The sequence below is a fragment of the Sebastes umbrosus genome, chromosome 14 (genome assembly GCF_015220745.1).
Source record: "Sebastes umbrosus isolate fSebUmb1 chromosome 14, fSebUmb1.pri, whole genome shotgun sequence".
Classification (NCBI taxonomy): domain Eukaryota; kingdom Metazoa; phylum Chordata; class Actinopteri; order Perciformes; family Sebastidae; genus Sebastes; species Sebastes umbrosus.
The window spans coordinates 31559744-31587534 of NC_051282.1; the positions used below are offsets into that span (position 1 = coordinate 31559744).

At 39.8% G+C, this 27791-nt stretch overlaps 1 protein-coding gene and 1 long non-coding RNA gene across 2 annotated transcripts in view; one reads left to right on the forward strand and one right to left on the reverse strand.

The window, feature by feature from the left end:
* The first annotated feature begins 399 nt into the window (after positions 1-399).
* xpo6 (exportin 6) overlaps positions 400-27791 on the forward strand; it is a 29164-nt gene continuing 1772 nt past the window's right edge. Inside the window, exons 1-22 of the mRNA XM_037792933.1 lie at positions 400-1222; positions 4394-4484; positions 5568-5680; positions 7681-7878; positions 9736-9895; positions 10421-10498; positions 10652-11186; positions 14052-14178; positions 14312-14427; positions 14575-14683; positions 14849-14941; positions 16127-16196; positions 16294-16453; positions 17863-17955; positions 19453-19597; positions 20191-20340; positions 21721-21910; positions 22004-22159; positions 23632-23746; positions 24771-24942; positions 25281-25442; positions 26742-26840. Coding sequence (XP_037648861.1) covers positions 1220-1222; positions 4394-4484; positions 5568-5680; positions 7681-7878; positions 9736-9895; positions 10421-10498; positions 10652-11186; positions 14052-14178; positions 14312-14427; positions 14575-14683; positions 14849-14941; positions 16127-16196; positions 16294-16453; positions 17863-17955; positions 19453-19597; positions 20191-20340; positions 21721-21910; positions 22004-22159; positions 23632-23746; positions 24771-24942; positions 25281-25442; positions 26742-26840 — 3135 coding nt within the window. The 5' untranslated portion in view covers positions 400-1219. The remainder of the gene's footprint in view (positions 1223-4393; positions 4485-5567; positions 5681-7680; positions 7879-9735; positions 9896-10420; positions 10499-10651; positions 11187-14051; positions 14179-14311; positions 14428-14574; positions 14684-14848; positions 14942-16126; positions 16197-16293; positions 16454-17862; positions 17956-19452; positions 19598-20190; positions 20341-21720; positions 21911-22003; positions 22160-23631; positions 23747-24770; positions 24943-25280; positions 25443-26741; positions 26841-27791) is intronic.
* LOC119502176 lies at positions 15794-19250 on the reverse strand. Its single transcript, XR_005210017.1, has 3 exons — positions 19115-19250; positions 18509-18516; positions 15794-15804 (listed from the first exon to the last, which is right to left on the reverse strand). It is a non-coding gene; the product is annotated as an uncharacterized LOC119502176 (long non-coding RNA).

Sequence of the window (27791 nt, forward strand, 5' to 3'; positions counted from 1 at the left end):
CTTTATTTCAAAAGTTCAATACAGTAGTTACAAAAAATTCTGCATGTATATTTTACAGTATAACAATAATATAAAAAATAAAATAAATTGTACAACAAATAAAATGTAAGGAAAGGAAAAGATTAATTAATAAAATAAAATAAAATGTTCAATAGCAGATCATGCTTTTATTATAGTGACTGCCTGCCTGACACCAGCTTTTATTATAGTGACTGCCTGCCTGACACCAGCTTTTATTATAGTGACTGCCTGCCTGACACCAGCTTTTATTATAGTGACTGCCTGCCTGACACCAGCTTTTATTATAGTGACTGCCTGCCTGACACCAGCTGGCTGGTCTGGCTGGTCTGGTTGATGTTGCAGCTAAAGAGGAAGTGCAGCCTGTAGTAACCAGCAGCAGCTAGCTGCAGTCTGATCCGCCCAAAAGCTCTGAGAGGAGGAATAACAGAATAACAGGAACCAGCGCACAGTATTATATATATCTATATATATATAGATAGTGTTATTACTGAAGACTCAGATGCACAACTTCAGTCTGCAGATTCACCAGCTTTGAGATTACAAACCGGTGAAGAAGAGTTGACCAACAAGAAGCAACAGAAGCATGGCAGTCTGACAGCTAGCTGAGCTAAGCTAAGCTAAGCCTTCATCCTTCTAGAAGAAGCTACCTAGTTAGCCTTCCGCCGCAGCAGCGGCAGCTAGCAGCGGCAGCTAGCAGCTAGGTAAACTAGCATCTAAGTTAGCAGCTAGAGTTAGCAGCTAGGTAAGTTAGCAGCTAAGTAAGTTAGCAGCGGCGTCAACTAGCAGCGTCAGTTAGCAGCGGTAGCTAGCAGCGTCAGTTAGCAGCGGTAGCTAGCAGCGTCAGCTAGGTGAGTTAGCTTGGAGCACAGGAAGCTGATGAACGTTAACCGTTAGATGTTAGATGTTGACACTAAAACCGGATTTAACGGTAGACGGAGTCACACGACGATGCTGCTAACCAGCCGGCGTGAGGTTGTGGTGTCTGATTTAGTGTTAAAGCTGATGAATTGAGAGAAAACGGTGTTTTATTGGATTATTAACGTTTCCTAGTTCTCGTTAGCAGCCTCTGCTAGCTAGCTAGCTAGCTAGCTTAGTGAGCCGTCAGTGAGAGCATGATGAGCTAACGGTGTAATGCTGGCTTATTCCTGTAAATAACCTGAAGAACAAGTGAACTGAAGAAGCATCTGAGGCATTAAACATGGTGAGTGTATTATTCATATTCATATTCTCCTTCCTGTCTGTAGGGGCTAACAAGCTAACGTGGCTGCAACCAGATTGATGTGTTTTGAACAGGAAGAAGCACAAAGTTGTGTTTTTATAATGTCATAATGTATTTTTAATTAAAAGTGTGTGCCTGTGTAGCTGCATGTGGCGGTGAGAGGTGAGGTAGCAGGTTATGTGACGGGATGTGACAGCTCGTTAAAGCCATTTCACGATTACCAGACGCCCATCTTGCAAAACAGGAGCATTCTGCTCAGAGGAGTCTGCGTTGAGTCTCTGCAAGTTCTGGCTTATTTGAGGAATTCAGAGCTGCCTGCCTGCCTGCAAGGAGCTGCTCTTTAAAAACACATCTCTCTTATTTGTTATCTCGTTTATGCCAGACAGGGCCCAACTTCCTCCACCTGACTAAAACGTGGTATTGCAATGGATGTATCCCAGACCAAGACTGGAATTATCATGCAAGATAGTAGTTGACAACTATGCCAAGACTATGCCAAGACTATGCCAAGACTATGCCAAGACTATGCCAAGACTATGCCAAAACCTACACAACAATCACCGATACATATGCACAAGACAAGATATTCATCTGCACCGTCATGTTGCCTCTAATTCAAGATATCCTTAATTCTATTTTGACTAGGCTAATTTTAGATATCCGTTATTTGACTCGTGTGATTCAAACTACTTTTGCCATTCATGTGTACGAGGTTTCTCATTACAGATATCCACAATTCAGTTGTCCACCTGACTAAAACGTGGTATTACAATGGATGTATCCCAGACCAAGACTGGAATTATCATGCAAGATAGTAGTTGACAACTATGCCAAGACTATGCCAAGACTATGCCAAAACCTACACAACAATCACTGATACATATGCATTGACTATGGCAAGCCCTTTTAACATTTAATAGCTAGACAAGATATTCATCTGCAACGTCATGTTGCCTCTAATTCAAGATATCCTTAATTCTATTTTGACTAGGCTAATTTTAGATATCCGTTATTTGACTCGTACGATTCAAACTACTTTTGCCCTTCATGTGTTCGAGGTGTCTCATTACAGATATCCACAATTCAGTTGCGAATATCCGCAACTGAATTGGACAAGGAGCTGCTCTTTAACAAAGTCTCTTATTTGTTATCTTGTTTATGCCAGACAGGGCCCAACTTCCTCAACCTGACTAAAACGTGGTATTGCAATGGATGTAACCCAGACCAAGACTGGAATTATCATGCAAGATAGTAGTTGCCAACTATGCCAAGACTATGCCAAAACCTACACAACAATCAGTGATACATATGCATTGACTATGGCAAGCCCTTTTAACATTTAATAGCTAGACAGGATATTCATCTGTAACGTCATGTGGCCTCTAATTCAAGATATCCTTAATTCTATTTTGACTTGGCTAATTTTAGATATCCATAATTACATTTTGACTGGTATGATGCAAACTACTTTTGCCTTTCGTGTGTACGGGGTTTCTCATTACAGATATACACAATTCAGTTGCCGATATCTGCAGCTGAATTGTGGATATCCGTAATTCCAGTTTCAGATATCTACAAGATATCTTTAATTCCCCTGAATTGTAGATATCTACATTGTCCTTTTTAGATATCTAAAATTCAATTTGACGTTGTAGATATCTTGAACTGGAGTTATGAATCGTCAGAATGACGTTGCAGATATCTCTAACTTCAGTTAGAGATATCTGCAATGTCATTTTGCCCAATCAAAACTCTAATTCAAGATATCCCTAATTCTATTTTGACAAGGCAAAGCTCTAATTCTAGATATCCATAATTACATTTTGATCAGTACGATTCAAACTACTTTTGCCATTCATGTGTATGGGGTTTCTCATTACAGATATCCACAATTCAGTTGCAGATATCTACAATTTAATTCTGACTATTTCAAGATATCTTTAATTCCTCCTCAATTGTAGATATCTACATTGTCATTTTAGATATCTAAAAATAAATTTTGAGTAGACAAAATGACGTTGTAGACATCTCTAACTGGAGTTAGGGATAGTCTAAATGTAATTACAGATATCTAGAATTAGAGTTGTGACGAGGTGAAATGACGTTAATTACGTTAGGGGGTTGAGACGGGAGGTGAAGCTATTCAAACATACTGTGGCGCTGCACTGCAGCCGTACGGGTTTATAAAGTGTGTCTGGAGACAATAAATCTGCAACACGCTGTAAATTTCTCCCACAACTCTCTAGTGAACATTACAGCTCTCGTTGGCCACAGATTCCTCGATGATGAGCTCTTTTTCTATTTCACGTCACTTTCTAACTATCTCATGCACAGCGGTCCCTGAACCACTCGTCTCACAGCCGGCTGCAACATAGAGACTGATGTTATTATGCGTCAAGCTCGGAGGACTAAAGGCTTGTTGTGATTAAAATGAGGTTGTATAGCTCGTCGTCTACCTCACTAGAGCCCTCGTTGGTGTTTTAACAACTTATGAGTTATTGATCCGGGAAGTTTGAATCTGTGAAAATCTTTCACACTTTACCGAACTATCCAAGTTAGCAAAAGCTTCTGCTGACACTGTTCAGATGCTTTGTTGGGTCCGATATCCAATGAGAAGCCTTGATGAGCAACGTCAAGCACAACAACTCTGACTAGTCATAATGTAGTTGTGGATATCTCTAATGTTAATTCCGGATAGTCAAGCTTAGCTATTAAATGTTAAACCGGCTTGTCATATCAACTATATCTACAGTATGTGCATGAGGTTCCTATTCACTAGATTCTAGAGTGACCCTGATGAGGTACATAGGCCTAACATTAAAAAAGGTCTCCTTTTAATCAGCCTACAGAGCGACATGTTGAAGTTGCACATGCATACAGGCGTTCTTTATTAACAAATATATGAGATATGTAAGCATGATACTTGAATGCATCGTTCTCTTCACTGTGAGGATGGGTTTCTTGTTCTTCAAGAGGCTTATGATTGGTCTTCAGTTGAGCGTCTATGGTGCATGACATTGCACACCACTAAATTGTAGATTATTATAACAATAAATGCAGATTTCAATGGTTTGGGTTATGCATTTTAGTCTTAATAGTCTTAATGTGTGTTTTGTACTTAGCTGTGCTTTTTTGTTTTTTATTATCCACCAGGCTTCAGAGGAGGGATCACTGCGTGCACTGGAGAGCCTTATGACTGAGTTCTTTCACAGCTGCACAACCAATGAGCGAAAGAGAGAAATAGGTAAGTGTGGCCCTGTTAAACCTCCCACTACACATTAGATTTAAGGGCATTGTCCACAAGTAATGCTGCACGATTATGGCCAAACTGTAGGGATGCACCGATACCGATGCCAGTATCGGGTCCGATACTGTGCTCATGTACTCGTACTCGCAAAACGGCTCCGATACAAAAGCTCCGATACCACATTGCCGCAGCGTGACGTTAACTTCCCGTCGCCATCTTTCGGGTCCTATCGTACGCACTCACGCTCCACCTCCCTGACGGTGCGGGGCGAGACGGCCGGTGGTAAGCTCACCAGCCCTCACTTTCATTGCGCCACGGGGGTTTGCTTGCACACTCTGACTCGCGCTTGTGTTGGACTCTTTAATTCATGTTTCAAGACGTGTCGGGTGGGTTGCAGACATCGCTGCAGACCCCTGGCGCCTTTTACGTGGGCCGAGCCCCGCCCTGGGGGCACGACGCGGTTGGGGCGCACTGAGGACAGTCCGCCCCGGTGACACTTTGTCCACGGCCCCGGGAAGCACCTTCGTCCCATGCCTTTCCAAGCCGACCTAGAGCCGGTCGCGGCGCACAGCCTCTTATGCGGGACTCCCCCACCCTCCAGCTGGTTGTTAACGAGGGTCTTTTGGCACAGAGAAGTACTCGTATCGGTGATCCGTATTGGCAGGTACCCAAATGTAATCACTTGTACTTGTACTCGGTCTGTATCGGTGCATCCCTACCAAAATGATAATTACAATTGTTTTGATCAATATTGAGATTGTCAAACGGTCGAGGTTTTTCCTGATGTGATACGCTCTCCCAAATTCTTTTAGCCGTTGGCACACATCTGCCTCAGACGCTCTTAATCCCCGAATACAAAATACAATGTGCTGCATCCTGCAATATACTGTAGTGAAGGTCCCTGTGTAGAGTGTTTAATGTGACCTGAAATTATTTGCTTTCTATTAAAAGTAAAAAAGAATTGCGTTGCTTCCACACACTTCCTGTGTTGTGTGGCGCATTACTTTCAGTCTGTCTGCAAGTGAACCGCCTCATTGTCATGCACTTCTGTCTTGCCGACTTCCTTTTTTTTTTCTGCAGAAGAGCTGCTGAACAACTTCGCTCAGCAGACTGGAGCGTGGCGCCACTGCTTGTTCTTTCTCTCCAATACTCGGAATGAGTATGTAATGATGTACAGCCTCACAGTATTTGAAGTAAGTCCTGTAGGTGGGAGATGCATATCTGATATGTTCCTAGTACCTTTTTTTTGCTTTGTAGGTACAGAGAAGAGAATTTGTTTCACAAGGTTCCTGTTTCCTCCTTTCTTTAATTCTGCAAAACAAGTTAGCTAGGTGTGTAACACATTTTGCATGGGATAAAAGACTGAACCTCCTGTGACCCCTAATGACTAGTGACCCCTACTTTCACCTTATTCTCCATATCACAGATATGCAATCTGAGATATGCATGTTTAAATGTTCTTAAAGTTGTAGCGGAGGGTGTGTTAGTAAAAATGTTTTCAGTGGGCACTATGGCTGTATTCAAAACCTCATACTATACTAGTAGTACAACCTCATACTATACTAGTAGAACAACCTCATACTATACTAGTAGTACAACCTCATACTATACTAGTAGTACAACCTCATACTATACTAGTAGAACAACCTCATACTATACTAGTAGTACAACCTCATACTATACTAGTAGTACAACCTCATACTATACTAGTAGTACAACCTCATACTATACTAGTAGTACAACCTCATACTATATGAGTAGTACAACCTCATACTATACTAGTAGTACAACCTCATACTATACTAGTAGTACAACCTCATACTATACTAGTAGAACAACCTCATACTATACTAGTAGTACAACCTCATACTATACTAGTAGTACAACCTCATACTATACTAGTAGTACAACCTCATACTATACTAGTAGTACAACCTCATACTATATGAGTAGTACAACCTCATACTATACTAGTAGTACAACCTCATACTATACTAATAGTACAACCTCATACTATACTAGTAGTACGTACTGATTTGGCCAAAATGTAGTATGTAGTATTCAGTATGCAAACTAAAGCAAATTCTACAGTATGCAAAAAAATCCGGATGTCATACTAATTTGGAAAAAAATCTCCAGTATGCATCGGTCTACCTCACCAACTGTATCCCAAAATGCAAAGCGCTGGACCGCTACGATCACAACAACAACAGCAGCCAAAAACGGCTTGTTTTTTAAATTTTTCGTATCTATTTCATCACTAAATTCACTTCTGAACATTTTTGAGGTGAGAAATCAACGATGTAGATTTAGAATATTGACTTGAATTTTACGATATTAGATGGTGAATTGAACATTTGCTCCGAAGTTTTCAGAGTTTAGAAGCTTCACAAACTGCCGTGACAGTTAGCTATAGCGCCTGCCGGGGTCGCTACCTCTCCAGCCAGCCGGGCGGTCACGCTCACAGACCGCTATGAGCTGGCTGGAATTCCTTGTTGACGGATAGTTTTGTTTAAATATCACAACACAAATGTCCATTATAAATTAACAGGAACCTGTGTTTATCTGCCTTTTTGGAGTTGAGAAGCTCCACAATCGCCCGCGGGCATCGCTCACATGAGCCTCTTTAACATGACTCTAATATCTGGAGGAGATCAGTCCACTGTTTATTTGCTGGAACTGAAAAAGCAGTTTGAGTAAATGTTGTGGATCAATGTTTTATATTTCCCGTCTCCCCTCGTTGATGATCCTGTTTGTCTGACTTCACTATGAGCTGTTAGAATAAATAGTTTAAACCTGCAGTATCTTATAAAGTAAACTAACAGAACATAAAACAAAAATCAAAGTTGTATTTTTCAGTAATATTGTAATAGTGGTACGAGTTATTTTTTTTGTCCAGTGCTTTAAGAGCTGGTTTAAAGGCTAAAGCCTGGTCTAGCATACTGCTAAATACATCGCCTTAACTGTTTCATTCTACTGAGGAATGCAGTATGCAGTATGCAGTATGTACTGTGTACTGCGTTCTTCAGTAGTATGAAGTAGGCGGTTTTGAATACAGCCTATATTGTTAAATATATAAATGAAACATTACTCAAAGAAAGAATTACTGTTGACAGATTGAGAACTGTTATACAACATTTGTATGTATAAATCTCTTTTTGAGACGTAGCTGATTGTTCCCTTTTACTTTCAGAACCTGGTGAACAAGATGTGGATCGGTGTCCCTTCACAAGACAAGATGGAGATCCGCAGCTGTCTGCCCAAACTCCTGCTTGCTCAGCATAAATCAGTGCCCTTTTTCATCCGTAACAAACTGTGCAAAGTCATCGTGGACATCGGTCGCCAGGACTGGCCAATGTTCTACCATGATTTCTTTACAAACACCCTTCAGGTAAGCCCCGCTGAAAGTTTCTTGATGTGTTCTTAAATACTTAGCAGAAGTTTACAAAGATGCAGAAGTTGCATTAAAACAAGACTACAAAGTAGGGCTGACCCGAATGCTTCCAAGCTTCGACCACTGCCATGGTAATCAACCTCCAAAAAATTAAGATATGTCCCCTTACATTGTTAATAGAAAGACCCAAATCAGCATTATTCATGTTCACCATTAATTATTATGAGTTATTCTCAGACTGTTTGTTGTGTGTGGAGGTGTGTCAGTAGAACGGGAGATGGAGATAGACTGACAGAAGAACATGTCAACGTTCTACGCTGCGCCGCGAAGCTTCGAATACCTTTGAATATTTCTCACCAGATCTTCCCAAAAAATGGTATTCGGGACAGCTCTACTACAAAGCCATAGCCGCTGTTACACACTGAACAATTGTTCTTTGATAATGTGAAGATGCTCTAAAAAAAGTGTCCCTAAATTCTGTCAAATTGTATTTCAGGTTTACCTTCTTTTTTGATTTAGCTCTGTACGTCCGTATTCTTTAGCGCTTGCAGTCTACAAAAAGAAAGTAGCCTAGTCACTGTTTGTTTTGAGGATGTGGCTGGACGTGAACAAGTGCAGAAGTTATATTAATATGACCTAACAAATCCTACAGCTTTGCACTATTGCTTGGAGGATATGTTGAACTATTGCTCCAGAGTGCACACACGGTAATAAAAAAGAGCTTTGCTGTTTGGAATCAGTTTCCTTTCGTTGCAAATTTTAAAATACAACGGGTTACATCAAATGTAGGTCTTGAGGACGGCGTTTATATGGACTCTACTGGTGAACACGGTAAACACCACGCCATTTGAAGGCACCATATCACCAGATTATGAGCAGAACAGAAAGTAACAGATTAAATAAACTTCAGGAAATTGTTCAGCCAAAGTGATAAACCACTTACTATAAATCCTGTTGCATCTCGTCTTGTGATTGATTTAGTGAGCAGATGACGACCTTAACATGCACACTTATTATATATATATACTGTGTATGGCATTTTCTGTGTGAAAGTTAATGTTTTATTTCATAAAAGTGTATTAGATGGTAGCTGGAGCTGCACGATTATGGCCAAAATGATAATCACGATTATTTTGATCAATATTGATATCACGATTACTTATCATAATTATTCACAGATTTTAGCAACAACATATTTTTATTGCACATTCACGTTAAAATAAACAGAGCGCTGTTTTCACTTCCAAGCTCTACAAATTAGGGCTGCACGATGTTGAAAAAAACTGACATTTCAATATTTTTTTTCTGCTAAATATATATTGCAATATGAAAAAATACAGGAATATTCACCCTACCCCTTTGTTAACTACATTTTAAAGTTAAATGCATCAATCTGGTGCACTGTGAGAGCAGAATTACCAACATTAAGAGGCAAGATAAACAACTTTATGCTCACAATCTAATCATAAACACATTGGTTGTATAGATATTATCTCTCCCTAAAAGTGAAGCCAAAACATCTCGATCACCGGCTGGTGGCTGTTCGTTTAGGAAGCGCTTGATTTGATATGCTGCAGCCTTTTCTATGAGCAGAACATGGATTTTATACATCAATATAGCAGGCGATCATGTTAATTTAATTGTGGGAAGCTAACATCATGATCATGATTAATATTGGATTAATTGTGCAGCCCTAATGGTAGCAGAGATGTGCTTTGTTTTAGACAAGTATGCCCACCGCAGTGAGAAACCATGACCCATCGACCAGCCCTCATGGCTACCTTGCATGGAACAGTCTGGAAACGGTTTCTTTACTGATAGATCTGTTGTCTGTCAATCTTTTGTAAACTGCAGTTGATCCAGTCCCCAGCTCTGGCTTCGTTAGGGTTGGTGATGTTGAAAACGACATCAGAGGAACTCGCGTGTCCTCGCGAAGATCTGAGCGTCGCCAGGAAAGACGAGCTGCGTAAACTGCTGCTGGAGCAGGTACCAACCGTGCTCGGACTGTTGACAGGTGAGAACAACCTTTAATACTTTGTGCAATGCAGTGATTTCCTAAATGTACAGTCTTTTTCCTGGTTGTAGCTGCTGGTAGGTCAAAGGTAGTGAAGTCTTTCAGTACAGAAGTGAAACAACAGGTTACAGGCAAGTAGTTGAAAAGAGAGTTATGCTGTTACTGTGAAATCTAGAGCGCGATCTCGTTATGGTGCAGAACTACTGGTTGCAGGCCTGGAATTTCATCTTATTAGGGGCCACTTGACCTTTGGCGTTGTAATTTTTTTGAGGGCACAAACGCCAGATGGCTGCAAGGACATCAAATAAAACAATGATTTCAAGTCAACAGAAATAATGAATTTAACTTAAAGCTGCAGTAGGTAGAAATGGAGCAAATATGATTAAAGAAAGTTATTTCCAATATCGTCGACCCTATCTTTAGGATAAAAGCTGCAGTCAGGCTGCCAGTCAGAACAAATGTTTTGGTGGAAAACCTTCAGTAAATGTGGATAATTGGGTTCTTCTTGTACTTTGTGTTTTGCAGGTATCTTGGAGACCTATTGGGACAAGCACAGTGTCATAGCTTCTACCCCACCTCCCTCACCCACCTCAGGGGAAAGTAGTGAGTGAATTGTCCTGTCGTAACAGTAATGTGGTTATAATCATGGAATAGTGTCTTGTTTGTGTTTCCAACCATTGACGACTGCAAACATTTTATGGAGCGGTTTGTTGTTGTGTGTTAACTCGCCCGTTTTTTGTCTCCTAAATCTATCAGTGGAGTTGCTGGGCAGTTTGTTTCAGGGCAGCCAGTACTCAAAGCTGCTTTGCCAGCCCATGGCAGCATTGGACAATGAGAGTCAGCAGCTCTGTTGTCTCGTTCTGGAGTGTTTGGCTCACCTGTTCAGCTGGATCCCTCTGTCCACAAGCATCACGCCCACCCTGCTGGCATCCATTTTCCATTTTGCACGTTTCGGCTGTGATCTTCGGACGAAGGCGAAGGCGGGGTCCTTCATCTCCTCCAACTCCTCCTCTTCTAACGGTCAGCTCAATCCCGGGACAATGACACCGACATCGAACGGAGGAGGAGGGCGGAACGGACAGCAGAGCGAGTGCAACAAGGTGGACCGCGCCCGGCTCGGTGTGCTCGCCATGACCTGTGTCAATGAGCTTGTGTCAAAGAACTGCGTGCCAATGGATTTTGAGGAGTACCTGCTGCGCATGTTCCAGCAGACCTTCTTTCTCCTGCAGAGGCTGACGCGAGAGAATAACGCTCATACTGTCAAGAGCCGCCTGCAGGAACTTGACGAGAGGTAAGGCTCAGTCCATTAGTATGCAGTGTTAATGCCGGAGTTAACCAGATTATTGCTCAGCTGAATTAATGCCCTAACTTATTGTACTGTTAAGTCAGTAATGCAGCTTTGAAGATATAATAAATTATAGCTGCTGATAGGGGTAAAAAATAGTAAATGTATGTTGTGTATACTTTACAATCAAATGAACATGTCTACTGTTTCTAGACTGGACAAGGGTATATTTGATCCTAAATACAATCTATTTACTTTAAGTTGTTGACGTCTGTATGACAATAAAGTAGAATAGATTAAATGTCTATCTTAGTTTGAGCAGTTTACGGTAAATGTTTGTGCCGGTCGTCGACATTTGATCGTGTTCCATTTCTGAGAAGTCCATCTCTCAAAAAGGCCTTTCTTTTCATCACTGCTGCTCTACACAGCCATGTACCTCTCAGCTCCGTCACATGTGTGTCATTTTAACTAACTTTAAAACTCGATCCGACTTTTTCAGTCCCGATAGCGAAACCTGGGCTTCGGGTATCCGCCGATACCAAGAACCAATCTGATACCAGTGTTTAATGAATTATCAGCTGTCTGCCTCACTGTGTGACTGGGATCATTCTGCGTAAGGAAACATCAGGCTGGACATTTCTTTCCTAACTTTGTAAAACTAAATTAACAAATAAATATCGGTGCAACCCTATAAATTACACTATTTTGGTCTGTTTTTCAGTTGACTAGACGGTGGCCGAGAATGATCTCATGTCTCTACAGTCCCATTCGATTTTATTTATATATAAACTGGGGAAAAAAAGTTCGTAAACTTGTGTTTGGTGGATTATTTCTGTTGTTACAATGCTAACTGGCATTGTATTTTACATCATTGGAAAGCCTGTTTATTTACCTTCACAATGATGTCCAACTTGTAAGGATCATGTATTTGTGGGATGAGCAGCACAGCTGATTATGTGGGGAGCGCCCAAGAAATATTTGCCAAAATGCTCTGCCAATGGTAAAAAGAAGTATTCTCCTGTTGGTGTTGACTCTTGTGTTGAGTTGTTCGGTAGATTGGATGATTGAACTCTCTATCAGTAACAAGGAACAAACATGCCATATTGGTAATTTTACACTTTATTCATTTCATCAGTTTGTTCAGAATTTAATTTAGTGATGAAATGGCTATGAAAAATGTAAAAAAAAAAAAAAAAACGAGCCTTTTCTGGCTGCTGTTGTTGTTGTAACCGTAGCCTGTAGCGGTCCAGCGCTTTGCATTGTGGGATACAGTAGGTGAGATAGACTGGACCGATGCATGCTGGAGATTTTTTCCAAATCAGTACGACATCTGGGTATTTTTGGCACACTGTAGATTTAGCTTTTGTTCGCATACTACCTGCTACATTTTGTCCAAATCAGTACGTCCTACTAGTATAGTACGAGGTTGTACTACTGGTATAGTATGAGGTTGTACTACTAGTATAGTATGAGGTTGTACTACTAGTATAGTATGAGGTTGTACTACTAGTATAGTACGAGGTTGTACTACTGGTATAGTATGAGGTTGTACTACTAGTATAGTATGAGGTTGTACTACTAGTATAGTACGAGGTTGTACTACTAGTATAGTACGAGGTTGTACTACTAGTATAGTACGAGGTTGTACTACTAGTACAGTATGAGGTTGTACTACTAGTATAGTACGAGGTTGTACTACTAGTATAGTACGAGGTTGTACTACTAGTATAGTATGAGGTTGTTATACTAGTATAGTGTGAGGTTGTACTACTAGTATAGTATGAGGTTGTACTACTAGTATAGTACGAGGTTGTACTACTAGTATAGTACGAGGTTGTACTACTAGTATAGTACGAGGTTGTACTATTAGTATAGTATGAGGTTGTACTACTAGTATAGTATGAGGTTGTACTACTAGTATAGTGTGAGGTTGTACTACTAGTATAGTGTGAGGTTGTACTACTAGTATAGTACGAGGTTGTACTACTAGTATAGTACGAGGTTGTACTATTAGTATAGTATGAGGTTGTCATACTAGTATAGTATGAGGTTGTACTACTAGTATAGTATGAGGTTGTACTACTAGTATAGTATGAGGTTGTACTACTAGTATAGTACGAGGTTGTGCTACTAGTACAGTATGAGGTTGTACTACTAGTATAGTACGAGGTTGTGCTACTAGTATAGTATGAGGTTGTGCTACTAGTATAGTATGAGGTTGTACTACTAGTATAGTATGAGGTTGTACTACTAGTATAGTATGAGGTTGTACTACTAGTATAGTATGAGGTTGTACTACTAGTATAGTACGAGGTTGTGCTACTAGTACAGTATGAGGTTGTACTACTAGTATAGTACGAGGTTGTGCTACTAGTATAGTATGAGGTTGTACTACTAGTATAGTATGAGGTTGTTATACTAGTATAGTATGAGGTTGTACTACTAGTATAGTGTGAGGTTGTACTACTAGTATAGTATGAGGTTGTACTACTAGTATAGTGTGAGGTTGTACTACTAGTATAGTATGAGGTTGTACTACTAGTACAGTATGAGGTTGTACTACTAGTATAGTACGAGGTTGTGCTACTAGTACAGTATGAGGTTGTACTACTAGTATAGTACGAGGTTGTGCTACTAGTATAGTATGAGGTTGTACTATTAGTATAGTATGAGGTTGTGCTACTAGTATAGTATGAGGTTGTACTACTAGTATAGTACGAGGTTGTACTACTAGTATAGTATGAGGTTTAGAATACAGACCGGGTAATTTAACATTGTGGGCGATGTGGTTTAAGCAGCATAGACTGTATGAAGTAATTTCTCAGTGCAAGATGTTTGTTTGATTCATGTTTTCTCTTTCTCCTCTTGCAGTTACTTGGAAAAGTTCACAGATTTTCTGCGCCTGTTTGTCAGTGTTCACTTGAGGCGGATCGAGTCCAGTCCTCAGTTTCCAATTGTAGAGTTTCTAGGCCTGCTTTTCAAGTACACCTTCAACCAGGTAATGATCATTAAAGTCAAGCAAGTTGCTTACGCAGTACAGCAACAGCTCGCTGATTTCTACAGGTTTCCTGCAAAAACATGTGAATTCTGACAGATTATAAAACCTGCTTCTCTTCTCATTGATTTAACAGCCTACCCATGAAGGCTACTTTGCCTGTTTGGATATATGGAGTGTCTTTTTGGATTTTCTAACAACCAAAAACAAAAGCAGACTCGCTGACAGTGACAGAGAAAGTGTTCTTAATAGGTAAGTCGCTCATAAAAACCTATTTATACCGTTTTACACGTCAGCGCCCAGTGAACTAAATACAAGCAATCAAGTGTTGGTAGTAATTTGTCGTTGCTTTTGTTTAAAATGTGCTTGTTTGATATATTTGTGTGTGTGGTTGGACAGGTACAAAGATGCCTTAGTTCTTCTGTTAAGGGAAGTTCTGAATCGCATTCAGTTCAGATACAATCAGGCCCAGTTAGAAGAGCTGGATGATGAGACTCTGGATGATGACGTAAGAACAATTTATACATATATTTCACAGTCTGTCAGTTGTTCAGTTAATACTGTTTATCCTGTGAGTCTCTAATAAAAGCCCCTTTTAAGACAGGCGCACATTACAAAGGCCTGTATCTTCACCTCAACGTCTGGATGTTCTCTTTTCGTTTGGTAACTATAGCAACAGACCGAGTGGCAAAGGTACCTGCGTCAGAGTCTGGAGGTGGTTGCCAAGGTGATGGAGCTGCTCCCATCCCATGCATTCTCTACTTTGGTAAGAGATCGTTGACGGTGTCAACCTTGACAGCTTTTGGCATCTTTAAGTGGACTTCACTGGAGTATTAAGTAGCAGTGTTAAGTAAAATGCTTTATCTAGTGATACGGAGGACCATAAGAGGCATGTAAATAGCAATAAAGCCTTTAATAATTAATAACTAATTGTACAATAAAAATAGGCATTAATAAATCTGCTTACAAATGTATTTTTTAATCTATGAATGAATGGACTAAATTACAAAGTAATTCATTATTTGACTTTTTAATGGGAAATAAAATGAAGAATTATAAAAATAATTTACAAATCAAATATGAATCACCAATAAATAGTTCAAATTAAAAATGGATTCAGAAAACACCATAAAACAGTCAATAAGTACATCATTTAAAAAATACATTAATTAATTCATAAAGTATAAATGCAAATGGGAAAAGAAGTTGCCTTTTTAAATGCCTGATTAAAACCCGTATTCTTAATTCAACTTGTGAATCCAATTATTTATTACTCTTTTCAAATAAATAGAATTTTAAATTCCTTTATTTATTTATTTATTTTTTTATTTATGAATGAATTAATGTATTTTTAAATGATGTACTTATTGACTGTTTTATGGTGTTTTTGTAAATCCCTTTTTAATTTGAACTATTTATTGATGGATTAATATTTATTATTTGTAAATTATTTTTTAAATTATTTTTATTGCCCATTAAAATGTCAAATAATTACTTTGTAATTTAGTCTATTTATTCATAGATTAATAAATCAATTTGTAAACAGATTTATTAATGGCTATTTTTTATTGTGTAATTAGTTATTAATCAATTAAATGCTTTATTACTATTTACGTGACTCTTGTGGTCCTCCGTAGTGAATCTTAATTCTTCATAATATTGAAAATTTTATTCTGTTGAATATGTTTCCATAAATTGGTTCCTGTTTGGAACCGGTATCTCCAAATAGACTACGTCCTGACGTTATGACATTGTGTTTTTTTCTTTAAGTTCAATTCTGTATTGTGCATGTTATGTGTTTGTATATTGTACACATTAACAAGTAACAAAAATAAGAATATTCAAATTATTTACACATGGCTATGGATTTTATTATTACATGTCAACAAATGTATGGTGTTATATCTCAGTCCGTGGCAGCCTCCTCCTTATTCCTCCTTTTTCTCTCAAGTTTCCAGTCCTCCAAGATAATTTGGATGTATACCTGGGTTTGCAGCAGTTTATTGTCACCACTGGCACAAGTAAGCATTTGTTTTTTTGAAGGTACATTCACGTTGGGCGATGCTAATTCAATATAGTAAAATGTTACGATGACCCGTCGTGGTGTGTTTGTTACAGGTCGGAGGCTTAATATCAGTGCAGAGAACGACTGCCGTCGACTTCACTGTTCTCTCAGGGACCTCAGCTCTCTGCTTCAGGCCGTCGGACGCTTGGCTGAGCATTTCATCGGGGAAGTGTTTGCTGCACGTTTCAATGACGCCCTGGCCGTGGTGGAGAGGTCAGTGCTCTAATACTCTTCTTGTGCATACATCATGAATTTATATTTCAACATTATTTTATTAGTATTTTAACACTGGTGTTACCGATTACACCGGACATTTTACAAGAAAAGATGACGGTCAATATGTGCAGAGCGCTGACTCTGATCTTTAACGTCGGACGGCGGTGTGTCTGGCCTCTCCGGTCCAGCTTTTGCTGCGGGGCAGAGATCCACCTGGCACCAAGGCGCCGCGCACACCGGCTGTGACCGCTCCGTCCTCCTCACGGTGATTACCTCATTAACATTATGGTTCCCTTATAGCATTGGGATTAAATCTGAATTAAAGCTGCAAGCAGCGATGAACGGGCCCTCAAACCGTCTCGCACGTCGGGGGGTACAGGCGGGACGCTGATGGACGCGGCCAGGCACGATGAAACCGGAACTCAGCTGAGTGCAACGATGACTGCAAAAAGAGTCTGCGACTCTGCGTGGCCGCCACGCCATGGCAAGGTCATTTGATAAAAACTCAGGATTTTAATAATTTTTCATCCTCAAGGTCTTTAGATGGTCCTGACCAAATTTCAAGTCGATCTGATTAAATCTGTAGGAGGAGTTCGTTAAAGTACACGACCTATAAAACGCTAAAAATTAGGCAAAAATGTCAAATTGAATTAAAAATGGCCGACTTCCTGTTGAGTTTTGGCCATACCTCCAAAAGGCTTTTTTGTGCGTCTCCACATGTTACATCTGTCTGCCAAATTTCATACATGTAACCTGATCGAGGGGCTTTATTTTTCCGTTTTTGTTAGGGGGCACTAGCGAGTCGTTTTGCAACACCCCAGCCTGAGACTCTTAAAACAACACATTTTTTACCGCGTCTGATAAGTGTGCAAAGTTTAACAACTTTTAGAGCATGTTGAAGCCCTCGAAAATGTGATTTATTTTAAGCTGGCCTGACGTTGTCGGTGCTCGGGCCCTAAATATTACCAAATAGGCGTGTTTGCTTTTCGCTTCGACACCAAATCCTCCGCCATCTCTCGGTCTGTCAACTCTCTCTCGTCCAGTGTGTGAAATCTGAGTCCTGCTACTCTGAGCTGAGCCTCCTTAAGATGCATTCACTGTCAGCTTGAAGCGTCCGTCGTCCGACTATCTATTGATAACACAGCGCTGATACACCAAAATGAACTAAATGGGATTTAGTTCTGTAAAAAAAGCAAAACGACATGTAACACTGACTACCGGGGCAAATCTACTCACCGCTAGATACCAGCGGACCTTTAAATTGTATAGTGTTAAAATGTATTCAGTGTTTGTCACACTATACTCAGATGTATGCATTTACAAATAATAAGTGGTGGTGGTTGTTTTTCTGTGTGAGTGTTGTTCCATTCAAAGAGCAAATGATCACCACGTGTTTGTTTTTCCAGGTTGGTTGAAGTGACTTGCTACGGCTCTCAGACCAGCCTTTACGACCTGGAGACCGCTGTGCCTTCTGTGCTTAAGCCAGACCTCATTGACGTGTGAGTAGTATCACATGCTGTAAGCAAAAAAAAACAGCCCCTTATAACATGGATGTCACACTGTTAAGAACACAAGATCACAAATAACAAGACAACACTGTTCTGTTATCTAATGCTCTGTGCAGCGTCACTGACAAAGTAATAGGGGAACCCAGTGTTTCCGTTCAACAGCCGCATTTCCCAGCATTAACAAAAGCCACTGAATAGCAGACCTGGCTGTTAGCACAACGTTAGTGAAGTTACCTCCCGTTCACAGCCATCATGACCTACTGGTTTCATATTGAAGCTACAGAAATTGAATTGACCGTATTGACTCCAGACCAACAACCTTTATTTCATTTTAAAGCCCCCTCTTCCAGTTTCTATATTCTATATTTCTATGATATTTTATATTTATGTGAGTCATTTCCTGACTAAGTTGATTAGCAAATTGTGTGCTCAAAGTTAAAAAAAGAAGGTTGTGTGTAAAATGTGAATATTATGTATGACTATAGTAGAAGCTGCAGGTCAAAGGTCATCCTCCACGCTGCAGGTTTGATTCTGAGCAGCAAACTGATAAATCTGTTTATCTGTCTAGTTAGTTATCCCAACTTGATGCATTAGCTAACAGGGTTTTCATTTTATTTATAGTTTAGTGTGTTAATTTCCACCATGGTGTTTGTGTGTACGGTGAACGGGTGAAATCAACGCGGTGAATTACACAAAATCCCACCGGCAGAATTAACACAACACACCGACTGTCTCTCTCCCTCGCTCTATTCTTTACCGTCTCCTCCTGCTGTAGATAAATTAATGGAAAGCAGCCGATACCGGAGGTTTGTGGGCCTCTAACAGGGGAGCGCACAAGTTTCAGCCCGAAAGAGAACCAGAGAAAAGTTCCGTTAGAGAAATAAACGAATCTCAGTGCAGCCCGGTGCGGTGTAGGTGTCGGTGCTGGGAGCTGAGGAGAGAGCAGCCGGTGCTGGTGGACGTTGAACCTCCAAAAATGTCCTGAAACTGCATTTCAGACGACGGTAACCTATCTGTCTATGTCTATCCGTCCTCCGGAGCGCTCTGGGCGGCGTGCTGCGGTGCGGCTCCTCGGTGGCGGTGCAGCAGCCAGATGGTGAAGAACAGAGCTAGTGAGAGAGAGTCGGTGTTGTTGACATAATTCTTGAACAGTAAATTCATCAAAACTAGGTTGAAAAAAACGATGAAATCTGGTTGCCATGGTGATGAATTACGTCTGACTATTAACCACAACCCCATTTTCGGTTTGAGAAAGAACATTAACCAAAGAACAGGAAGTAAAACTGTCTTTGGGGGGTGGGGGGCTTTAATATTATGCTTCATAGAAATTCATTAAAAACACAATTAATACTACCATAAATATGCTGAACACATTGCAAGGAACATTGTAAATGAAGCTGTGTAAAGAAGAAGCACAAGTATGTTTTATGGAGTTCATCGTGTCGTCATGTTTTAACGTGTGTGTGTGTGTTGTGTTGTTTATTACAGACATGCACAGGCCCTCGCTGCTTTGCAAGCCTACTCTCATTGGCTTGCACAGTTCTACAGCGAGGTCCACAGTCAAAACACGAGCCAGTTCCTGAACCTCATCACATCATCAATAGATGCCAGTAGCCCACTCATCACAACAAAGGTAGCTCGCCTCATACTCACGTTTAAATAGGATTTATTATGCAGAATCTGTTAGTTGGATCAATGGAAGACATTTAAATTAGGTCAAGTGCAGTTTATGGATACTTGATCTAAGAAAACAAATGTTGGTTTCATGTAGAAACTGTGGTTCATTAAGGAGGAAGTATGATATGGGAAATATTAACCAACGCTAGAACCTTTAGCTCGTGTTCACAGGAGCTTCTTCTTGTGTTTATTTCCCGCTTTATTTATCTGCTCCTTTTTGGTTACAGTTTCTCTCAATCGCTTTAACCGAACGAGAAAAACTGTAATATTCCCTTTGCTTGAGTGTTCTAATGATAAAATGGTGCGATTTCAATCATTCATTCACATCTTGTACATAACTGAGTAATGAGCTGTGATAGTGCTGCATTATTTTTAAAGCTACTTTCCACCTACTGTGTGACATTAAACAAATGCAAGCCAATAGTTTTGAAAAGTGGGGGAAGAAGATGTTGAGGGTTGGGCTTAGATAAAGAAAAGAGAAACGGCGTGGAGAGTGTTGTTAGCAAATGGTTCTTCTTTCAACACTTTTGTTCTGTCTTTTTTTCCAAGGTACCTGAAAAGTTGCTGCTCTCAGCATGCCATCTGATGGTTTCCATAACGTCTACAGTGCGGCCTGTGTTCTTGGTCACTTTGCCGGCTGTTCGGAACATCTTCAACCTCATTACTGCGGAGAATCAGACCCGCAGACTTCCCCAAGAGGTAACAGTTTGTTGCATTTTGTTTTGCATATGATACGGTACGACAAAGCGCCAAAAACAAGTGAAGCCAGTGTGGAAGAGCCTTAAACTGTCATTCTCTCTACCAGCCAGCAGGGGGCGACTCCTCTGGTTCTATAGAAGTCTATGAGACATTTTCTCATATCTACATTTATCAGTCTACTTCTCTTTTGATTTATTACCTCAGTAAACATTGTAAACATGAGTTTATGGTCTCAATCTCTAGTTTCAAGTCTTCTTCAATACAGCATGATGTTCATTTAGTAAATTATGGTCCCATTTAGAGTCAGATAGACCATAAAGCAGGGAATGCTTTAGGGCATGGCTACCTTGTGATTGACAGGTCGCTGCCATGGCGTTGTCCGGTCTGAGGCTGCGGTCGAATAGTCTTTTTCTCTTTAGGAAGGTTCCTAACGGAGTGAAATGACCCGGAAGTGTCTCAGTAGCAGCCATGATAAGAGCTGTTTGAATCCTCTGAATGTTAAGGAAAGGTGCTTCAATGCTTCCTTTATTATCTCCTTTAGCAGAGGATACACTGGAGCATCCTTTACCAAAGTAGAGGAGATAATAACATCCTACAGTTCCTTGCACCCGCAACTTTTAAAACGACGCATCATTCGGCCGTTCATGAAAACAAACAATATGCCTGTCTTGCGTATTATTTTCAGTAATAATAGTAATAGTATAGTCTGTAAAGGGGAGACTCGTGGGTACCCACAGAACCCATTTTCATTCACATATCTGGAGGTCACAGGTCAAGGGACCCCTTTGAAAATGGACATGAGAGTTTTTGCTCGCTAAAATTTAGCGCAAGTTTGGCGCGTTATTTGACCTCCTTCCCGATATGCTACCATGACATAGTCGGTACCAATGATTCCTTTAATTCCTTATTTAGTTTCATATGATATCAGTATCTTCATTGTTGCCCTAAAACGTAACCTGCTCGAGCCTCTGAAAGACAGTAAAGTCAGTCAGTCGAGATTGCGGTCTCTGAAGGTTAAACGTTAAACGTTGTGTATAGTCGTTACCCGGAGAGGTTGGAAGGAGATATACGTTTCTAAAACGTTACGTTTCCACGTTAAAACCCTGTGGAGCTAACGTTAGCAGAGTACGCTGTTAGCACATCATTAACTAGCGTTAGCACTAAATAAAGACCTTAGCGAAGGGTCAGTTGTTTACTGGATTTATTTCTTTATTTATTGTGTTGAGAAGTAGAAAAGTCTTTATAGGACTTTCAGAGTTTAAAAGATGCATGACTGTTTATTTCTTTTAGTTTGAATTTCTTAAAATGTCCTCAATACATGAAGTAATTACTCTCATTGTGTATGTTTGGGTATGTGTGTGTGTGTGTGTGTGCACGCAGGCTCACATGTTGGTGTGTAGGGCTTTGTCCAACATGCTGCTGCTCCCGTGGCCGAATTCACCAGAGAGCGAGCAGCAATGGCAAACACGCTCCAGCAACCACGCCAGCCTGCTGGCAGCACTCACTCGAGAATACAAGGGAATAAGAGGGACGATGAACGTCACTCCGCGGCAATCCGATCTGAACAACAGTCAGTATTTCTTTGTTACTCTTAAATAGTACTGACAGTCCTTTTTCTGCTCTAATCGTGTTCCCTGACCATCTTTGTTTCTCCTCTCACCAGTGAAAGCAGTGATACAGCAGACCCTGCCCGTGCTCAGAGACATAGTGTACAGCATCTCCGGGGAGTCCACCAAATCACGTCAGATCTGTTACCAGAGTCTTCAGGAGTCGGTCCAAGTGTCCCTCAGCCTTTTCCCAGTGTTCATTCAACAGCCAGGTCAGTGTCTCCCAGGCTATCCCAGTGTGCTCGGCAAACACGAGATGTTTCACCGCCTCCTAGTAGTACATGCATGATGATAACATTACATGCATGATGATAGCATTACATGTAACAGTAGACCAGATCTCTCCTCAAATGTTCTCAGAATCATCTTGTAGTGATGCCGCCGCCATTGTGAAATCTGGTGAAGGAACGCCAAGTTCTGGTCACATGACCGGAGCACAGTCAATAGGAACACTCTCTCTCTCTCTGAAATGACCTGTGATTGGTCAAAGTCTCCCATCTCGGTTTAGATGTTCTAAAGCCTGAAAACAGAGCCATGAGGAGGAGCAGAAGTCTAGTTATCTCTCAGAACACTTGAATTGCAATATGCTGAAAGGTTATTATGGAATTTTGCCCAATGATGCCAAAAATATACTGCCTACTGCCACTTTAAGACCTCTGGGTGTAACACGTGCAGTGTAACTGATGGCGCGTTGATGACGCTTGACCCCGCCTCTTTCTTTCAGAGAGAGAGCGGGGAGGGAGGAACAACTGTAGATTCTGTGTTTTTTCACATTTAAACTCTGTGAAATTAGAGTTGAGTTCAACCAAAGCACACTTGGTGATTGTTGGAAAGCGTAACGACGACGGTTTAGGTGAGCCTGTGTTTACGATGCTCCGCTACGTACAGCTGATCTTAACATAAACAAAAATACATGTGGATGATGCTGCAAGCTGAACGCAGAGGGGGGGGGGGCAATCGTACTCGAGCACCTTGGCGGAGGTCTGCGCTCTCCGAGTGCCATTCTAGTTTATAGATGCAGCTAGTTTGTGTCAAATAGCGTACCAAAAAAAACATTAGTGTGCAAACATCAGCTTAGTTCTCTTAAAGCTTCAGTAGGCACAAGGTTTTTAGCATCTTTGGGGGGAAAAATCCATAACAACCTTTCAGCATGTTGTAATTCAAGGAGAGATAACTAGACTTCTGCTCCTCCTCTTGGCTCTGTTTTCAGGCTTTAAAACATCTAGCTCGTGACAGGAGACTTTGACCAATCACAGGTCATTTCAGAGAGAGAGAGAGAGAGTGTTCCTATTGGCTGTGCTCTGGCTGGTGGGCGGTGCTTGGTATTTCCTTCAACTTGATCTCAACATGGCTGCAGGGTCACAAACGGGTCACAAACTTTCTCATTTTACAGCTAAACAGTACACTACGAGATGTTTCTGAGAACATGTGAGGAGAGAAATAGACATTACAGTAACAGAATATTGATTCATTATTTGATCAGCTCTGCCTAGTTTGACCGTTTGATCGGAGATGGCGAGTCCCAAATTCAGTTCAAAACCATACTGTGTTTGCATAGAATAATTGATAGCTGCAGTAATAATCAAAATAAGTAATAATAAAATGAATCCCTGAAGACTTCAACAGACTTTGTCACTAAAGGTTATCTGGCCAGCTTCGTTAATGTTAAACTTCTCTCTTTCAGATGTGACGGATGAGATGTTGGCCTTCTTCTTGACGCTGTTTCAGGCGTTGCGGGTCCAGATGGGCGTTGCTTTCACAGGACAGATCATCCACACTTTCCTCAGCATGTTCACCAGGTAAAACAAACAATAGCTACTTTCACAAGTCGTAGTCACAGTAGTATTACACCCCGTCTAGTAGGGCTGGGACCATTCACCTATCTCCTGAGACGATACTATCGCGATACTTGGGTGCCGATTCGATATGTATTGTGATTTTTAAGTATTGCAATTTATTGCGATTTTTTTGTTTACTTTTTTAACACTAGACCGTGAAGGGAAAAAGTTGATGTAAAAGAAAAGTTGTATGTAGTCAGAGACGTCCTGAAGTCAAATATATCAGGATCATTGTCAGGAATTATTGATTACATTTATTATCCAGCAACCCTTAAATCAAAGAATAAAGACATTTCCCTCACAGATTAGTGGTATTCTCTTTTTAATGTATAATGGACATGTTATGTTTTATATTTCTGGTAAATATAATCCATCAATCTTGTTTCCATAGATGTATTTTGTATATACAGTTCCCTTTGTTAACACCTTATTTTGAAAAGCGGACGTATTATTTTGGACATACTTTGGCATTTTTTCTGCTTTTTTTAAGATGTTATTTTTTGACACATTTTGGCCTTTTAGAAGTTAGCATGCAGCTTTAGCTCTGCTCTGTGTAGCTCTGCTTGTCCTGTCAATGTGTGAAACCCAAAGTGTTTCCATCCTTTACTGGATGTGTAGTGTTTACCACGCTGGATTTAACATGTGAGGGTGCAGGTCGTATCCACGCTGACCCTCCAACGTTTTACACTCTCTGAGGTTTGTTTTGGTTGACTGAAGCAGAACAGATATGACGTCACGTTACTCAGACTACCACAATAAAAGTGGTAACTTCCTTCTACCTCCAGATAGACTCAGATGAAGCAGATATTTCGATTCTGGCATTAAAACATCTATTTAGAAATTGCGATACATAGGTGAATGTTTCTTTTTTTCCCACCCCTACTATCTAGATGGATAAAGGTTTAAATGGCGTGGGGGCGAACACTGAAAATGCTGGTATCTTTATGAACACTAATTCATGTGATGTCTCTCGTGTGTGCTGCAGGGAACAGCTGGCAGTCAGTATTTTGGAAGAGGGCAGCGCAGGGTGTCGAGTGGTCCAGAAGTTCCTGAAAATCCTGCAGGTGGTGGTGCAAGAGCCCGGTCAAGCTTTCAAGCCCTTCCTACCCAACATCCTTTCTCTGTGCATGGAGCAGGTCTACCCGGTTGTGGCAGAGGTCAGTTGGTGTTCACCTGGAGTTTGATTGAGTTTGCTCCTGGATTAATTAGCCTGCCAGCACCTAAAATGATGTGGTGTCACTTGTTGTTAAACTAATTAGGGGTATCACGGTTTTGATTCCAATCTCGACCATCGAAATCAAAAGCAGAATTTTTATTAATTCTCCGCCCCCACTTATTTGCATGTGTACAACAGAAAATATAGCTGTACAAAGCTGTGTAAAAGGTACTTGTTAATGATATAATTTGATATCATTTCTCATGCTACGGTTTTGTCTTTGGCATTCATCAAATTTCGTGGGTAACAGATGGTCGTTCATTCTCTTGTCTGTGATAGCGGTCTTCCCCAGATGTCAAGGCAGAGATGTTTGAGTTGCTTTACCAAATACTTCACCAAAACTGGAGGTACTTCTTTAAAACGTCAGTCTTAACAAGTGTCCAAAGAGGAGCTGCTGAAGATACCATGGAGAATGAGGCCCAGTTCACAGCTGCAATGCAGGTGAGTGTATGCATGTGGTTTTTTGGGGGGGGGGGGGGGGGTGTTTATCTTCTTTTTATTTCCTTTTAAGACACAACAGGGTCATAAGTGTCCTTAGGAGGCAGTCCGTGAGCTTCGGCATCCCCTCAATGTCCAAACATTGTTCCATTAAGTAGGGATGAATAATATTTATCATCCATAGGCCCAAATAATACATAAATGTACAGGGAGGCAAAATAACATGTTTGTTTATACTTATATTAGGAGAGAAGAGAAGATAAATATAGAAAAGGAATTGAAAAATAATAAATAAATAGATAAATAAGTTAAAAAAAAAAATGAAAATGAGAGACAAAGTTAGAAAATAGTAATAAAAGAATTAAAAAAAAAAAAGAATAGGAATAATAATAAATAAATAGGGGGAAAAATAAATAAATAAAAATGAGAGATAAAGTTAGAAAATAGAAATAAAAGAATAAATAAATGGAATAGGAGTAATAATAAATAAAAAATAAATAGGGGAAAAAATAAATAAAATAAAATAAAAATGAGAGATAAAGTAAGAAAATTTAAATAAAAGAATAAAAAAATAGAATGGGAATAATAATAAACAGAATATAAATAGGGGAAAAAATAAATAAAATAAAAATGGAGAGATAAAGTTAGAAAATAGAAATAGAAGAATAATAAAAATAGAATAGGAATAATAATAAATAAATAAATAATTAACGAATAAAATAAAAATAAAGAGATAAAGTTAGAAAATAGAAATAAAAAAATAGAATAGGAATAATAATAAATAAAAACTTAAGTGAAAAAATAAATAAATAACATAAAAATGAGAGATAAAGTTAGAAAATATAAATAAAAGAATAAAAAATAGAGTAGGAATAATAATAAATAAAAAATAAATGGGGAAAAAATAAATAAAATAAGACAAAGAGAATCAAAGTAAATGGTGATAATAAATCACAAGGAAAAAATTAAAATTAATAAATACCAACAAAAATTAAAAGAAGAATAAAAAATATAAAGTTTTTACATATTCATTTAGTTCACATCAATTAAATTGAAGTTATTGGGGACCACTTAGTTAAGAATCCATCTGTCCTGAGTTGTAACCTTACGGTGTTGTTTTCCATATATCATCATACCTTTTTAATAGAACAATAACATTTAAACTTAGATATTTGTTTGTGTTTCTGTGTCTTCAGGAGAACAAAAGTTCATATCAAATTATAAAATGAGCTGGGATAATGCTAATGGATAATGCTATTGTTAAATCGATCTGTACTTCTTGTGCTGACGTGTCTTCTACAGGCTTTTGGACAGTCTTTCCTGCAGCCTGACATCCACATCTTCAAGCAGAATCTCGCCTATCTGGAGTCACTCAACAGCAAGCACAAGTTGTACCACAGAGTGAGTTGAGCTTTTCTGTTGGTAGCTTTTGTTTTTAGAGGTGTCAGCGTGTCATGGAGCGGAGGAAAGGGGAAACCTTTCAGTTATTATCTGATCACTTCTACACTTTGTTTTTGCTACTATGAGGTTTTACATTTACGTGACACTTGTTAGCAGTAAAACTTGTTAGATGTAAAAGTTGTCACTTTTATTTTGGCCTTTGCATCTCTCTCTTTGACAAATAAAGTCTAGTTATTTATCATGATTACTGAAGTAGGAGGTACGTTACGATAAGGTTTAATCTATCCACCTTATTCATCGAGGGCGTTACTGTAAAGAAATGATTACGGGCATAACTTCCGGTGAAGTAGCGGGAGAGTAGCAGTAAGCCAGTTAGTCCCCTTGGCTAACCATAGCGGCTAACCACCTTCTTTTGAAGAGTAATTCACCTTCATTTGACCAAATCTTGCTTTATTTTGAACAGATATTTAACTAACTATCTGGCACGGTGTTCAGTAGCGCCACGCCAGGCAGCACTCCTCTGTTGTTAAGAGCCAGACGAGCGTGTTTGTGTGCTCATTCTCCGGCTGAATCTCCATCAGACAGCCTCCACCTGTGTAGGAAGATCGTTAAGCTTAACTGTGTTCAGCACAGAGCGCATAACATGATTTCAACGGCGATTAATGAACATTTTAAATGTCAAAATATTCAATTGACGTAATAAACGTTAACTTTATTGACCTTTTATTAAAGAACACTGCTGTAACATCAACATTGGGCGCAGGATTACGTGCAAACAGCGTCTGCGTTGACAGAGTTGCTGCTGCAGCGCCAAGCAGTCAGTGCGCACCATTGATGTTAAAAATGCTCATTTCAAAGCATTTATTCAACAAAGGGTAATATATTTAACAACGTGGGATTGCATCATAATTATTTCATACAGACTACAGTACTGTGAGAAGCATAAATGAG